The 16,143-nt window shown below is 31.8% G+C and overlaps 1 protein-coding gene across 3 annotated transcripts; it reads right to left on the bottom strand.

Annotated features, from left to right (window-relative positions):
* Positions 1-2,010: 2,010 nt before the first annotated feature.
* LOC139499126 (uncharacterized) lies at positions 2,011-15,626 on the bottom strand. 3 transcript variants are annotated; one of them, XM_071287808.1, is made up of 9 exons: positions 15,478-15,626; positions 11,325-11,403; positions 10,714-10,977; positions 9,947-10,096; positions 9,121-9,310; positions 6,585-7,869; positions 5,995-6,216; positions 4,818-4,913; positions 2,011-4,175 (listed from the first exon to the last, which is right to left on the bottom strand). In XM_071287808.1, exons 1-9 carry the CDS (start codon positions 15,493-15,495, stop codon positions 2,571-2,573), a joined length of 3,909 nt encoding a protein of 1,302 aa, XP_071143909.1. In that variant the 5' UTR covers positions 15,496-15,626; the 3' UTR covers positions 2,011-2,570. The 3 variants fall into 3 exon arrangements, with proteins under 3 accessions (XP_071143909.1, XP_071143910.1, XP_071143911.1); XM_071287809.1 differs by lacking the exon at positions 15,478-15,626 and adding an exon at positions 11,743-11,868; XM_071287810.1 differs by lacking the exon at positions 15,478-15,626 and having other exon boundaries at positions 10,714-10,852.
* Between the last annotated feature and the right edge of the window lie 517 nt (positions 15,627-16,143).

The following is a 16,143-nucleotide window of genomic DNA, read 5'->3' as shown; positions in this document are numbered from 1 at the left end:
AGGGTTAATACCCATCGAATAACTGTGTCTCATTGGTGTATGTACGTTATATAGGGTTTTATACCCATTGAATAAGTGTCTCATTGATGTATAAACGTTTTATAGGGTATATACCCATCGAATAAATGTGTCTCATTTGTGTATAACGTTTTATAGGGTATATATCCATCGAATAACTGTGTGTCATTGGTGTATGAATGTTTTATAGGGTATAAACACATCGAAACGCTGTGTCCCATTGGTGTATGAACGATATATAGGGTTGATACCTATCGAATAAATGTGTCCCATTGGTGTATGAACGATATATAGGGTTGATACCCATCGAATAACTGTGTCTCATTGGTGCATGTACGTCATATAGGGTTTTATACCCATTGAATAAGTGTCTCATTGATGTATAAACGTTTTATAGGGTATATACCCATCGAATAAATAGGTCTCCGTGGTGTATGACCGTTATATAGGGTTTATACCCATCGAATAAATGTGTCTCATTGATATATGAACAATATATAGGGTTTATACCTATAAAATAAATGTGTCTCATTGCTTTATTTAGGGTTTATACCCATCGAATAAATGTGTCTCATTCATAAATGTGTCTCAGTGGTGTATAACGTTTTCTAGGGTATATATCCATCGAATAACTGTGTCTCATTGGTGTATGAATGTTTTACAGGGTATAAACACATCCGAAACGCTGTGTCCCATTGGTGTATGAACGATATATAGGGTTGATACCTATCGAATAAATGTGTCTTTTGGGTGTATGAACGATATATAGAGTTTATACTCATTGAATAAATGTGTCTCATTGGTGTATGTAAGTTATATAGGGTTAATACCCATCGAATAACTGTCTCTCATTGGCGTATGTAGGGTTAATACCCATCGAATAACTGTCTCTCATTGGCGTATGTACGTTATATAGGGTTTTTTACCCATTGAATAAGTGTCTCATTTGTGTATAAACGTTTTATAGGGTATATATCCATCGAATAACTGTGTCTCATTGGTGTATGAATGTTTTATAGGGTATAAACACATCGAAACACTGTGTCCCATCGGTGTATGAACGATATACAGGGTTGATACCTATCGAATAAATGTGTCCCATTGGTGTATGACCGTTATATAGGGTTAATACCCATCGAATAACTGTGTCTCATTGGTGTATGTACGTTATATAGGGTTTTATACCCATTGAATAAGTGTCTCATTGATGTATAAACGTTTTATAGGGTATATACCCATCGAATAAATGTGTCTCATTTGTGTATAACGTTTTATAGATAAGTTGTACCTAATAGTATATTTTTTCGTTTTTGTCATCAGGAGTAATTGTGGTTTTTGCTTTTTTCATATGGTTATATATATATATATTAAGACACATGGATGTAATTATCTAATAAATTCTGTTGTCCACTATGCTTGCTGGGCTATCTGCAACACTTTATATATTGTATTCATTTATGCCTTATAATAGATACGAGCTTATGGGTATACTATATATCATAAAATAGATGTACAACTAAACAGGTAAATTAGTGTAAAAGTTAATTATGTACGTAAACGATGTATATTCTAGGAAAGTACAGATATCTTAAATAAGGATTTCATGTTGAAAGGTAATTTTGTATACAGTTTGTACATCTTTAATCTAAATCAATGTTAAGACATCATGGTCTTGACAAGTCCAAGATGGATGAAAGCCATTCACAATACAGCATTCATAAATAGTTCTTGCCTTTCTATTAATAGTTATATACTCTAAATCTGTACACATTTAAAAAAAACTTGGATGAATAGTTCAATTTATATACCTTTAAGAATTCATTGATAGTTCTCTGGTTCTTCTGACCTGAAAAAGAACAAACAAACAACAGAGCCAGTATACATTTAAAATGGAAATGATTTAAGTCACTCAACATCAAAACAAGAACAATTTTCTTCGTTAACCATGATGCAATCATGAAGAGATTAAGCATACTTTATTTTTTCTCTCAGTTTTTGGGGTGTTGTTAGGTGTCCCTTATTGACTGTTACCACATACTTCTCTGTATTCAAATTTCTGTCAGAAAAAAACTGAAATTCAGAATTTATTTGGAAGCATCATATTGAAAAAAAAATTGACATTTATTTAACAAACTGTTCTCAAAATCAATACAGATCTTTGTCACATTATATTTGAAGAATCATCCCCATTTAATATTTTTTCTCTCATATTTATTTAAAAATAATTCTTTGTTATGACAATATACTTTTCTACTTAACCTTTTGTTTATCCTCACTGCTTACAAACCAATATGCCATGAATGAAAATGCACATACCGTACCATATATTTTTTGTTCACACCATAGAATGTACTTTAATTTTTTTCTTCTTATTGTTGAAGGCCATATGGTTGAATATAATTGCTAACATGAACAGCTCTTGGACTTTGGTTGATAGCTTTTTCATTGGCAATCATACCAATTCTCATTATTTTTATATTGTCTGAATTCAAAGAAAAACAAACTTGTATAAATGACCAGATTAGGTGAATCTAATATTTGTTGTTGTCAATTCAGGCTAAATATGCAGCTGCTATATCACATCTCTGTTCAAATGACGAGCGTTTCATTTCACACCACTGATGAATCATGTATTGAAGGTAAAAGCAAAATTTTCCCAATGACATAGATCTGGCAGAATATTTGATTTTCTGAATGAATGAGTTGAACTGCTCACATATTTCCGTGTTCAAGCCCTGCAATGGACAAATTCTCTGGGATTTGTAGCAGAAAGGGCATTTGTGACTGTAGCCATGAAATAAATCGTGCCAAAATCGGGTATTCTCCCAGAAACCAGGTTCCCTGTTCAGACAGTACTCCTCAAACTGACATGAAAAATCATAAAATACCTCTTCTGGAGCATGTTCTAAGTATGAATAGGCAGAAGAGAAAGGGTCTTTCCTCCCTTCAGATCCTGGAATGATATGAAAACCATAACAATGACCATAGTGCTTAGGGTCAAACCAAAGAAATAAGTAGGTAGTACCACGTCTGGAGACCTCGGGGTATATCTTATTACACTGCTCATCAGACCTAGTAGGTGGGTCATCATAATTCTTTGAATGTGCATTTTCATTCATGGTATAAATTGGAATGTCTCTAAGCTTCTCTCCACTGGGTGTAAAGTAGTAAGCTGCACCATATCTTTCAGGATTGTACGTAGATGGCTGACGGACTGCAGGAGCTGGATCTTTATTCTTTTCTCTTATACGTTGGATTCTTAGGACAAGATACTGAAATAAAGAAATAACATCAGAAAATGACTGTTCATAAGGTAAAGCAGCATATAAAGTATCACGAATTTCTGGAGAAAAATCAGATATCAAATTTATTCTGTGGTTTTGTGTAGATGTTCTCAATTCCAACAAAATAGAATCCAAAAGATCTGTGTAGCGAAAAGGAATCAATGATGACAAAGAATGATTTGTTGACAAAAACTTGAATATTACTGCTAATTTTTTCTGTACGGACTCATGATACTCATTACATACAAATTTGCGCATGATGTTTGAACACTGACCAGAAACTGTTTCAATAAGGAGTGTATTTCTAATGAGTTCTTCTTCAAATTCTAATGTCTGATTTAATTGTCCAAGTGCTTTTTTTGATGTGTATGCAAGGTGATCTCTGCATTTTCTTATTATAGCATCCGGTTGTTCTTCGCTATTGAAATTCAAGAAACAACGATCATTTCTTCTGTGACATGGGTCAATTTTTTCTGTTGAAGTTGGTTTTTCTATTGGATCTGTATCTGCATTTTTAAAGCTAATACCAATTTTAGTGCCATCACATGCTAAGAATTTTGGGTTGTATTTGCAGATAGAACAAGGCTTTCTGAAATCAGTCTTGAATTTACTACTCCATGAAAACCACCAAGCAATGAATGTTTGAGGGGACATAAATTTAGCTGAATTAAGAAAATTTCTCCTGTATTTTTTGCTCATGATTTTGCAATATGCACTGAAAGTGACATGAGTGTTCAATGCATGATATACAAAATCCCAGCCAATCTCATCTCCTGCAGCAGTTTCCTTTGAAAGAAAATGGAGGCTGTCTGAAGATCCACCATATTGAACTTGGCACTCTGCATTTGCTGCCAAGCAATTCCTACCAAGTACCTGAAAAAGAAGGAAAAGCAAATTGCATTTTTTTTCTAAATAGTTTAAGCCAAAATATAGATCTGTTTCTGATTCATCAGGGAATTCAAGTATCTGTATATTATTTCTACATCAGTTGAATAGGAAATATACTGTTTAAAATAAAGTATCATAACTTTTGATTTAACTATGTTCATACTAATAATTGCATAAAAGAAATAGTGAATTTATACAGGTAAGGGTCATATAAAATATTTCTTGGAATCGATTGTTAGGAGCATTTTGTCGGATAAACTTGTTTTTTTAAAATGAAATTTTGTAGGTCTGAACACTACCTGCACTACACATTCATTTATATAACACTTTAAAACAAAATAAACAATTTTTAATTACTTTGTATAGGGCCCACACTGGAATTTAAAAATTGAGAAATGAATAACCTCACTGGATCTGCACTATTAATTGTTTGTCTCATCAATGATATGAATGATATTAAGAAAAACAATGAGATAGGCAAATTATAAAAATTAAATTGAAAATTGTAGTATCTACAAAAATTTAAAGTCTTTTTAATTTCATTAAACTTGTTTATAATTAAAAACAAATGAAAGCACACATAGTTCTTAAATTTAAAATGGCTCAAGACTTAAAAAACATTCTCACTTCAAATCTAGCTGGTCCGTTAGTCAAATACACCACTGTCCTGTACTTCACCTCGGTCAATGCCCCGTTTGGATGGTCATCATCAGAGTAGCCGGCCTTTAATTAAAAGCATTTTATTAGACATGAAAACACTAAGCAGAAAAATAAAAAAATATAAAATGTTGAGATATTCATGCAATCTGACATTATAGATTTTTTTATTTAAAACTGTCAAAGGTTCAATCTAATAACTGTTATTTACTAATTTTTACAATGCAACTCATTACCTTTTAAATAATTTGGCGAGATATTTCATTCTAAAATCTAAATAACATGTAAATATTTTGCCATAGAAGCTGAGTTAGTTAAGATACTCTTAAACAATAATGTATATCTAGTCTGTCCATATAATGTTTATAACAATTACAAATCAGGCATACTGCACTGGTTATTAGAATTTCGGATACACCAAACCAGGCACTTTATATTTGAGAAACAGGCTATAAAATTGAGAATGGAAATGGGGAATGTGTCAAAGAGACAACAACCCGACCAAATAAAAAACAACAGCAGAGGGTCACCAACAGGTCTTCAATTTAGCGAGAAATTCCCGCACCCGGAGGCGTCCTTCAGCTGGCCCCTAAACAAATATATACTAGTCCAGTGATAATATACATGCCCTTAATTTTAGAACCATTCATATATTTTTGTATTATTCAAAATTATCAGTAAATTGTATGTTCTACAAGGATCACCAATCCTTCACCTTTCATCTGATACCTTAATTACATAAATTTATTCTACACAAGTTTTACCTTTCTCTGTAGAAACTATTTTGTTTTAAATATGTACTACTTTCCAGTATGTCCTTTTTTGACCAGGACTGATTAGGATGTGTTACAACTAATCATTTTTTCAAAGAATTCCTTTCAAGCCAGTGCTAGGGGCCATCTTCAACTTGCATTGAGGTGATCTTTTTTTGTTTTTTTTTGTTTGTTTGTGTTGAAGGCCTCACTGGTCCTTTCAGATAAAGAACAGCAATAATAGTACCGTTTTTTTTATGTGTACTGGATTTTTTTGGTCATGGATGAAAACCCATCATTCTTTGTTTTCCAATTTTGTTATATTTTGCACTAATATAATTTGTGACATTTAGCGCAGAATTTTGTAGTAGAAATTTAATAGAGAAAAAAATTACCCCACAAAGACATCCATCTTCTAATACAGGAGGAAAGAGTACAAGTGGATTGTTTCCGGTCAAATACCCTTTAGTGTCTCGAACAACTCCTTCTGCACCATCAAATACAGCTAATCTTTTTTTAATTGCTCGTTGTAAGGCTGGATCATCTTCCTCCTTGGGTCTGTGCTCACTCAAACTTGGGAAATCCCAAAGTCCTGTTGCCGGATTAAAAAAATTTGTCTGAAAACAAAATGTGAACATATTTAATAAATATAACATAACAGACAAAATAAAGTATGTAGCACTATACGAAAAAACTGACATCATGATGTGAATTATTTCTTCCATATTTTTTTTAGATTAACCTTTTTAGTCAGGTAAAATCATACTTTATGGGCAATTGTATCAGTTATTGTATTTATGTTCATTTAAAAACGATTTTTGGTCCATCAAGGAAATGTTTGTGTTGTAGGCATTTAGTTGGTAATTGCATGTTATTTCCAACGTTGGCAAATTCAATTTGATTAAAAGTTTGAGTGAACGGTGTTATTCTTGTCTATTAATTAGATATATCTGCTTTGGTTTAATGATTGTAGTTTGTAACTTACCCTCTTTGTTTGAGTAGTTTCTGGTTGAAAAGTATCCTCCAAATCATTCTCATCTTCCTCATTATCAATAAATGCTTCCTCATCTTCATCTTCAATGTCTTCTTCAATATCATTACCATTCATCCATAAATTTTTGTGGTCTTTCATTGCCTGCAGATGAGGACAAACATTACTTGTTTCGCACAAGTATATGACTTTACGAGTAGAAAAACTGTAAATGGCACTACATTCACCAGACTGGCATGATACACGGTTTCTGGAAACATTCACAAACTTACAATCTTCACTACTGTTTGGTACAACTGAAAATTTTTTTGTTCGAAGAGAAGACAGAAGTAAAATTACAGGCTTTTGTAAAGCAGCCAAAGATAACATTATACTTTTCTGAGATTTTGTTGGTGATGTAAAAACTTCTGTGCTGAAGTAGATGGGATAATCAGGTTCAATAATTTCTTTGAAATACCTTATATGGCAGCATTTGATGTTAATAGAATCTATTTCTGTGTCAGGCTGTTCATCTAATGTTGCGAGCTGTAATAAAGTTGCAAAGAGTGTACATGTGCAATGGTATACGTTGACATTCCCAACATTTCTCCTTGTCATGTGAACAAAAGATGACTCCATTAAACATCCAGTGGTCATGTTGACGTCATTCAAACAGAGCACATCGATATCTGATTCGTGAACACGCCAAAATAAACCTCCAGTTTCAGGTTGTGCTGTTTTGTACTTTTCATACAAGGAATTGTCTGAAGCCCTGTTGTGTGTTGTAAAGAGAGGATTAACAGTTCGAAGGTTTCTTAAAATATCCTCTTCATTTAAAGCTTTGCGTTTAGGTCTTACTTGTCTCGGAGTAGAATTTTGCATATTTTCCCCAATGTTGATGTTGTCGTCATTGATGTTCTGGCGCGAATTTGCTGGGGAAGACTCTGGGTTACGAAATTTGTCAACTAATCTAAAAATAGCAGAGTAGTTGGATTCTCTGTGATGGTAAAGTATCAGATTACGAAGAGAAGCAGGCTTATATTTCTCAGTAGAATCGCGGATAGATAACATTCTACCATAGCCAACATGAGCATGGGTTCCCTCATTCCAATAGTGGTCATTTGGTAGGCAGGAAATAATTTTGCACTGGTCATATAATGTGTATTTTGAGCTGGATGGTGGATCAAAAATAAATTTAAATTCTGGATTCTCAACAGGGACTCCTTTAGAACGGTAGTTATGTATGGTATTTTCCCATATATGGAGAATAGGATGAAAGACTCCTGAGGCTTCGAGAAATCTACAAAAGAAATATTTAGTTTCAATCATATTACGGTAGATATGTTTTAGGTTAAAATTTCAGACAACTGAAAATATAATATTCTACAAATATAAAATTTAATATATGAAATAATATAACTGTAAAGTATCTTTTTTTTAACATGTTAAACTGGTCTCAAAGATTCTCCTTTAATAGCATATATATATCAAAAACAAATACATTAAATATTTTTTTCTTATCTGATAAACAACTAGAGGCTCACCTTGGTCTATGTGAATACTAAACAAAGGACACAGATGGATTCAAGACAAAATTGTGGTTTGGTGATGGTGATGTGTTTGTAGATCTTACTTAACTGAACATTCTTGCTGCTTACAATTATCCCTATCTATAATGAACTTGACCCAGTAGTTACAGTGGAAAATGTTAGTAAAATTTTACAAATTTTGTGAAACTGTTAAAAAAAAAATGACTATATAAAGGGCAATAACTCCTTAGGGGTCAATTGACCATTTTGGTCATGTTGACTTCTTTTTAGGTCTTACTTTGCTGTACATTATTGCTGTTTACAGTTTATCTCTATCTATAATAATATTCAAGATAATAACCAAAAACAGCAAAATTTCCTTAAAATTACCAATTCAGGGGCAGCAACCCTTCGGGCCAGGTGAGCTAAAAATGTATTTACATTTCTTTTTGATGTTCATTTTTCTTAAACTTGCATTATATTTTTCAGAACAATTAAACATATTAATAAACAATGTTAAAAGCTATTCCACAATAGGAGAGAAAACAGCTTAAATTACATAATTAGTAAAATAGAATGTTTGAGGACAAAAATACACCTTCTCATATTTTGCTATTGTCTGCATGCTGTGGTTCTTATCATTGTGTATGAGTATCACAAGAATTGGATGAGTAAAACTTAAGTTAGAGAGAGCAGAAATAAAAATTGGGATGGATGGATGGACTGTAAAAGGTAACACACAATGCTTCTTTCACCCTAAAGCAGGGGCATAACAAAAGTATGGTAAGTATATCATGTATATAGATTCAAAGTGTCATTTTTTTTTTTCATTTACACACTAAACTTTTAAACCAATAATATTTTTCTTCAATTACTCCTGCAATAAAATAAATAAATACATAGTTGAAAATTTCAAACTGAATAAAAAGATAAATTTATATCTAATTTTAACAAGTATTCCTTAGAGAAAAACTAAGAACATTAATTGATACAAGTTTCAATTCTGAAGATCTCAATTATACCTGGCTTTTTGAGTATTGTTTTCTTTGTGCGAGTTATGTTTGATAACATTTACCACTGTTCCTAGTAACTGGCAGGATTCTGTTGAGGTTTGCGCCTTTGCCATCAACTTTCTGTGTGAATTAAGAATACTGGTTTTATTTCTTTCAAGCAGGTTGACGTATCGTCTTCCAGTATCTGAACCAGGATTACCTACAATAATAAACAATAATCTCATTCTTTGAAACTAACATTATAAAATTATGGTGTAACTGCTGTTGAGGACAGAATAGTGTTTTTGAATGAGAATATTATCTAGAAAAAATACACTAGAGAAATATCTCTTATCAGATGATTGATTGCTGTTGTTGACTCGCCCTAATTAGCTTTAACATGTAGGTCCAGGTTAAACATACCTTGCTGGGTTCAAACTTACAACCTCAATGTTGACAGGATAATTATCACATTAAATCACTAAACTGCTGAAGCTCCCATTTTACAAAATTCAAATTGGAGCATGCATATGCAGACTATTCTTAATAACTTAAATCACAATCCTCTTTAAAAATAGAAAAAATAAATTATTGGAAGCAGCTTATAAATCATATCATTTGTATTATAAAAAGCTCAAAGTTTTTTATGTGCTGTTCATATATAATTATGTATGTCTATTTATGTTTTACTTGCTTATGGCTTTATTTTTTTATTTATCATAAATTGTCTTCTATGTTTCATCTTTCTCCATAGTTTGGTACCATCTATGAAGCTTATCAATTTTGAGGCTGAACATGGAATTATGACCAATGTAGTTGTCTTTATTCAGTGTATATTTTAAAATAGTAAACTTGCTTAAAGAATGATGACTTCTTTTTCTTTCTAACTTAAGGGTGTATCTTCTGTGGTACTGCTTTATATCATCTTGAGTGGAAACTTGCAACCAAACCAGTTTTGTCATATCCAAACGATGTTCCTCAAAATAATTTTTAAGCTGAGACATTCCTAGTGACAAAAAATAAGAAACTTATTTCTGTAAATGTTACAACAATGAATAAATATATTTTTTCACAAATTGAAATAATGCTAAATGTTACTGATTCGACAAATTTATCTTAACACTATGCAGAATTTGTAAAAAAAAAAAAATATTCATCAGTTTTATTCACTATTAACTTTTTTTTCTAGATTTCCTTATTCACAATCATGGTATGTTAACAGGACCTGTTATAAAACTGCATGATGTGTTAACATTTTTAGAGGCATTGAATTGTATAATGTTGATAGTGAAAACTGCTCTAGAACTGATATAAATGAGTTTCCTTCAAAAATATAAATACCTGAAAAACATGATAATCATGAGTTGTATGGCTAAGAACCATGATTAATCATATGATAAATAGTTTATACTTTAAGGAATGTTTAATTCCTTATTTTTTTTAGATTAATTGCACACCTTACTCAAATAATGTTATAACATAGACATATTACAAATATGAAAACAATGTAAAAAAGTAAAAAAAACTCAATGGGAAAAAACTAAGGACAATTGTCATGATTGTGTAGATCACTGTGTATGAATTTACATGGTACATGTAGATATGAACAATAATGAAACATACCCTCAGATAAGAAATATCCCTGAAGAACTCCACTTTCAAAAAATCTACAGTAGTAAACATCATCAAGCTTGAAGAAGGAGCAGTAAAACTCTCCATCAGTAAGGGAGGGTGATGACAGATCTAACATGGTTTTCTCTAACTGAAATAAAAACGGTGTTTCTGGTGAAGTGAAGTCAGCAGCGGCCAAAGATTCAGAACATTTTCCTTCTAGATACACAGCTCTTGAGGCAATTTCTAGATTCTTCTTTAAGCTGACTTTCCATTCTACAATGAATTTTGATTTATACAGTTTACTTATTCATTTTAACAATATATTTTTTTACCTAGAAGCAACATGAATTTCATTTAAAAAATGTAAAGATTTTTGCAATAATAAAACCATTTAAAATAAATGAAAGATGATATGTTTGTTAACCTTATATCATGTAGAACATTGACATGTCAGTTAGATAAGTTTTTGTGCTGATTTTACTCAGAAAATGAATTGTTTATCTTTTTTGTTTCAAGTTTAATAAATATATAGTAATGCTATCAATATAAAAAAAAAACCAATTAAAAATACTGCACATACATGACATATATTTCTACAATTTATGTTATTCATGAATTACCTCTGTCTTCCAACTGTTGCAAAACTGAAGATGATGGACATGCTAATTCTGGTCTAGTTGAGTGTACTCCAAAAGTTTCCTATCAAATAAACAAAAAATAAATTTAAAAATGAAAATTTTCTTACTACATGTTACTGTGTATAATTTCAGCTTACGCCCCAAAAAGGTAATAAGCATTTGTTATATGCCACATAATAACTTATCATAGCCAAGCTGCTGACATTTTTCACTATCTACTAAATAAAGAACTAGAATGAAGCCTTAGTAAGGTGTGACTCATAATATTTTTAGAAAGGCACTTGGGTTTAATTGATTACTGCATAGATGCCAACCCCCTTTTGACACAATCAGTAACAAACTATCAAATTTTCCGTATTTTTGAAAAGTTTTCAGTAATCATTCATAAACGTGCATTTACCAATAAAAATTACTGACGAGTGGTTGCACAGTGATGTACACTAAAATTTGTCATTTAACATGTTGTCTGTAGTATGTATTCCATTCATTGATTGTTCAGATGTTCTCGACTCAAACATTTTTTTTTGTCAAGGAGAAGTAGAGAAAGGGGGAAAGCTACTTAATAAAATGCAAGTTTGCCTCTTCGGAAGTCAGTTAGTTACCCAACAATAGGTTGATAACTCCCGAGAAACCGGAAGCATTACATTGGCGTTTCCTAAATACTGGACCAGGACGGAAAAGTAATGATAAAAATCCGCGTTTTACAAAATTGAACGTCAATGATTGGGAATCCGTAACTATACTACTTTGACCGTAATAGCGTAGTTTTTATCGCAAAATCGGAAAAACTACGGAAAAATCGTAATGGTTGGCATCTATGTTACTGATTATACATGGACACATGCAAGTAACTGATCTTTAGATAAAATTAAAATTAATCAAACAGAAGCACAAGTTTTTTTAGATGAAATACAGAAAATGTTCCTCTGCACACGCACCTGTACATCATTTTATTGTTCAACTGATAGGAATTCAAGAAAGAACCCATTAGATCTTGATGAAACTTTAAGAAAACTTTGAAAACCACAGTTAATTGTTTCTCCTAAGCAAAGGGTTAGGAATTACTAGAATTTAGGCAGGACCCCATTGGAAATTTAGTGTTCCCTTTTTCAGTTAGATTGATGCAAAATATTTAAACTTCATTATCATGATTATAATAAATTAAAAGATATGATTGCGGAAAGATAGATATGGTGGTGTTATAATTCCTCTAATGTCTATATGTTTAGTATTGTTAAAAACTCCATTTTAACAAAAAAACAATATTTCAACCAGATTTGCTATTTTCCCAACTATCATGTGTATGCAAATAAACAAATGGTCTTAAAAGGAAGGGGAATGTAGCACTCATTTTAAGCTTATTAGATGAAGCTGAGAAGCAGGTATTCAATCCTGACTGTTGCCTTTTCCCACTTCCCACTTTAGTTAATACATATGTATATATAGAATAACCATACATTGTCTCGAAATATCAATGTTATTTGTAAAAGGCTTAGAAACAGGTAGAAAGCGAGGCTGTGCCGAGCATTTCTAGCTGTTTCGAGCCAATACAAATAACTTTTTATATTTAGAGACAATGTAAGGTTATTCTTTATACTGCAACTCTTATGACTGTTCTAAATGAAGAAATAAGGGTAAAAACCATCATTTCTTTATTTTGAGCAGAAGACATCAAATTTCCCCGAACCTGTATGTTTTATTGACGTCATAAATAAAACTTTACGGAAACGCATTGTCACCGTCATAAAAAAGGCACTGACTGTATATCACATATGAATATACGGTCAATGCAATTTGACTGCTCAAATAGCACAGCTGCAGTATATATATAAAAAATAATATTGATAAAATATTTTATAAAATTTCAATGTCAATGAATGTTATGATTTCTTCAGAAAATTTCAGTAAAAATATGTAGACTTTAAAAAAAAAATGACAATATGTCGATAGTAGTATTTAGTACATATGTGATGCCCAACATAGATGTGTAAGCATTGTGTATTAGTTTAATAAAATATAAGACAATAACTTCGAGAGGATAACCGCACTTCAGAATAAAAGCCAAAAATAGAGACAAAATGTATGTTACAATGTATGTATGTAACTATGTATGTGCCAGTACCAAGGCAGGAGCCTGTAATTCAGTGATTGTCGTTTGTTAATGGGTTACATATTTTCTTTTCATTCAACATTTTTTAAAACATAAATTAGACTGTTTGTTTTCTCGTCTAAATTGTTTTACATTTGTCATTTCTGATCCTTTTATAGCTGAATATACGATATGGGCTTGCTCATTGTTGAAAGCCATACAAGGACCTATAGTTGTTAATTTCTATGTCTCTTGTGGAAGTAGTCCTATAACATATGACTTCGCATTCTTATTCAATTTTTAACGTTTTTATACTGATATTTTCATTTTTATTTTTTTTGAGCTCGGGTGGCATATTGATAGTAAAAAAAAATATCAGAACAGTAAATAGAAATAGTAAATAATGCCCCCTAGGTCATATGTTATAGGACTATTGTGGAAGGTGTCTCATTTATGGCCATCATAACACATCTTCTTTTTTATATACACCATAGGGAGAAGTGGAGGGTCATGTCATGTTTTTTTAAACTCTATTTTCCAAATCAGGAACCTGATGTTAGTTGGTTGGTTGTCGTCTGTTGATGTGGTTTAGTAGTGATTCTGGTTTTTTATAATTAGGTTTCCAAGTTTGAATGTCTTTATAGCTTGCTGTTCAGTGTTAGCCAGGTCTCTGTGTCGAAACCTTTACCTTTAATCTGTAATTGTTTACTTTTACAAATTGTGACTTTGATGGAAAGTTGTCTCATTGGCACTCATACCATATCTTCTTACACCTATCTATATCTATTTATTTCTTTTAAAAGCATTTGTGTGACAACTGCTAAGGAGGTATTTCCCTGCCTTGCCGAGTAAACATTTTCCTCATTTTTTTTTTACATCCAATAACAAAGGGAAATAATCCAAATCATCAAAATTACGGGTTAACTCGGCCCAGGACCAACTCGAACCACGACAAGACAAAACAGCACACTCAAAATCATGTCACAAAAAATAAAATGAAAATATAAAATAATATGGAAATACCGACTTACCTACCCTAAATTTTTTTTAAAGCATGTAACCTTAACAGACATAATATATATATTTTTTGGCCTAATAATAAAAAAATGTTTTTTCATAAATTATTTACAAACTAAAAAAAACAAACTTTTTGTCACCTGTCATGCTTGCATAAAACATATATGATATTAAAGTTGGGTCTAAAAAAACACACATTGGCGGCAATGGCCTTGTTTATACATGTAAATAAATACAACCATTAAACCATTCTAATGTATCGAGAATTGGTACTTACAGAACATTAGTTATTTCTAGACTATTCTGCAGAATATTATTCCTGAAGATGTTTGAACCAATAGTTTGTGAAGTTAGCGGTCAGTGTAACAAGTTGCCAAGTTGTATTTTGCCAATGTATGAAAGAATTTTTTAATCTGGACTAGCTAGAAGGATAAATTCTGGATTTCTTTGCAAATTGAAAAATCATATTCAGTTTAATATGTTTAAACATTTTCCACAATTGTTTACTGCATGTTGTAGCAGATTATTCATCTTGTACTGTGAAAGCTCATTAATTTTTAGCTCTTACCGAATCTAGGTTATTCTCTTTTTTCAGTAATCCCCCCCCCCAAAAAAAAAATCCTAATTTGTAATAAATTTCCATTGTTTGTTGTTTTTTTAATGTAGTGTTCCCAAGTTCTTGTCAAGTACACAACTCAAGACTAAGATTAAAGTTATCAGGTCATGCCAGTGTATGCTTTCGTTTATGCCCAGAACGACTTTTTTGTAACTTTAGTTTGTCATATATGAATGCACGTGCGGAGCGTGGGACCTTATTAAACCTGGGTATATATGAAACCTCCAAAGGTTAATAATTAGTAATTACTTTTGTAATAGGTATGACTAGCTATTGACGAGTATTGTACGCACATCTTCGGTTGGGCCTCGATGTTTTTTTTAAAGGGGGAGGGTCGATGTTATGAAGTTGAAAACCCGCAAGACACACTGTTAAAGCACTTTTTGCTGCATTCAGTTGGCAAGCTAACTTACTTTCACTAAATTACTCATAATCCTGCTAAAAATATTCTAATAATTAAATAAAATCAACTATAGAATTGTTGTGACCCCTTTGTGAAGCAACAATGGCCGACAAAGATGCTCTGCAGCAGTAGCTATATCACATGATTCAAGCAACCAATGGGACGTACAGCACCAGACTTTTTTGTAATATATGATATGATTGGTTCCTACGTTTTGGTAGGTAAATACTATGTCATCATCAAAACTACTTTATCCGTACTATAAAAAAAAAATCTAGAATTTTCTTCTTTGAAGTCATAAAAATTTTTCTAAAAAGAATTTCTCAGTTTATTTAACGTGCGCTTTAAGCAAGAGAGAGCACCTGATAGCTTGGTGCATGTTTGAAATTCTTTATATTTGGAAAATAAAAGAAAATGATGTCGCATTGTTGTTTTGTTTATACTAACTATTAAAAAAACATCAGTCAGAAACTTTAAATTGCCTTGTATCAACTATTCAAAATATCTTCTCTTTTGTTTGTCGGTGATTTTGTTTCCATGCACTATACGTTTACTGAATGAATTCTAGTTTATAAAAAAGTGTCATTACTGATTAGCTCAACAAAACAAACGTATAAAATGTTAAGCTAGCACACAAAATTTCGAAGCAGTGGCAGTGTACTACACAACATTAGAC

Source organism: Mytilus edulis, chromosome 12, assembly GCF_963676685.1.
Source record: "Mytilus edulis chromosome 12, xbMytEdul2.2, whole genome shotgun sequence".
In the NCBI taxonomy this organism is placed as follows: Eukaryota; Metazoa; Mollusca; class Bivalvia; order Mytilida; family Mytilidae; genus Mytilus; species Mytilus edulis.
The sequence above is the reverse complement of the archived record's forward strand: the minus strand, read 5'-3'. Positions and strand labels throughout refer to the sequence as shown.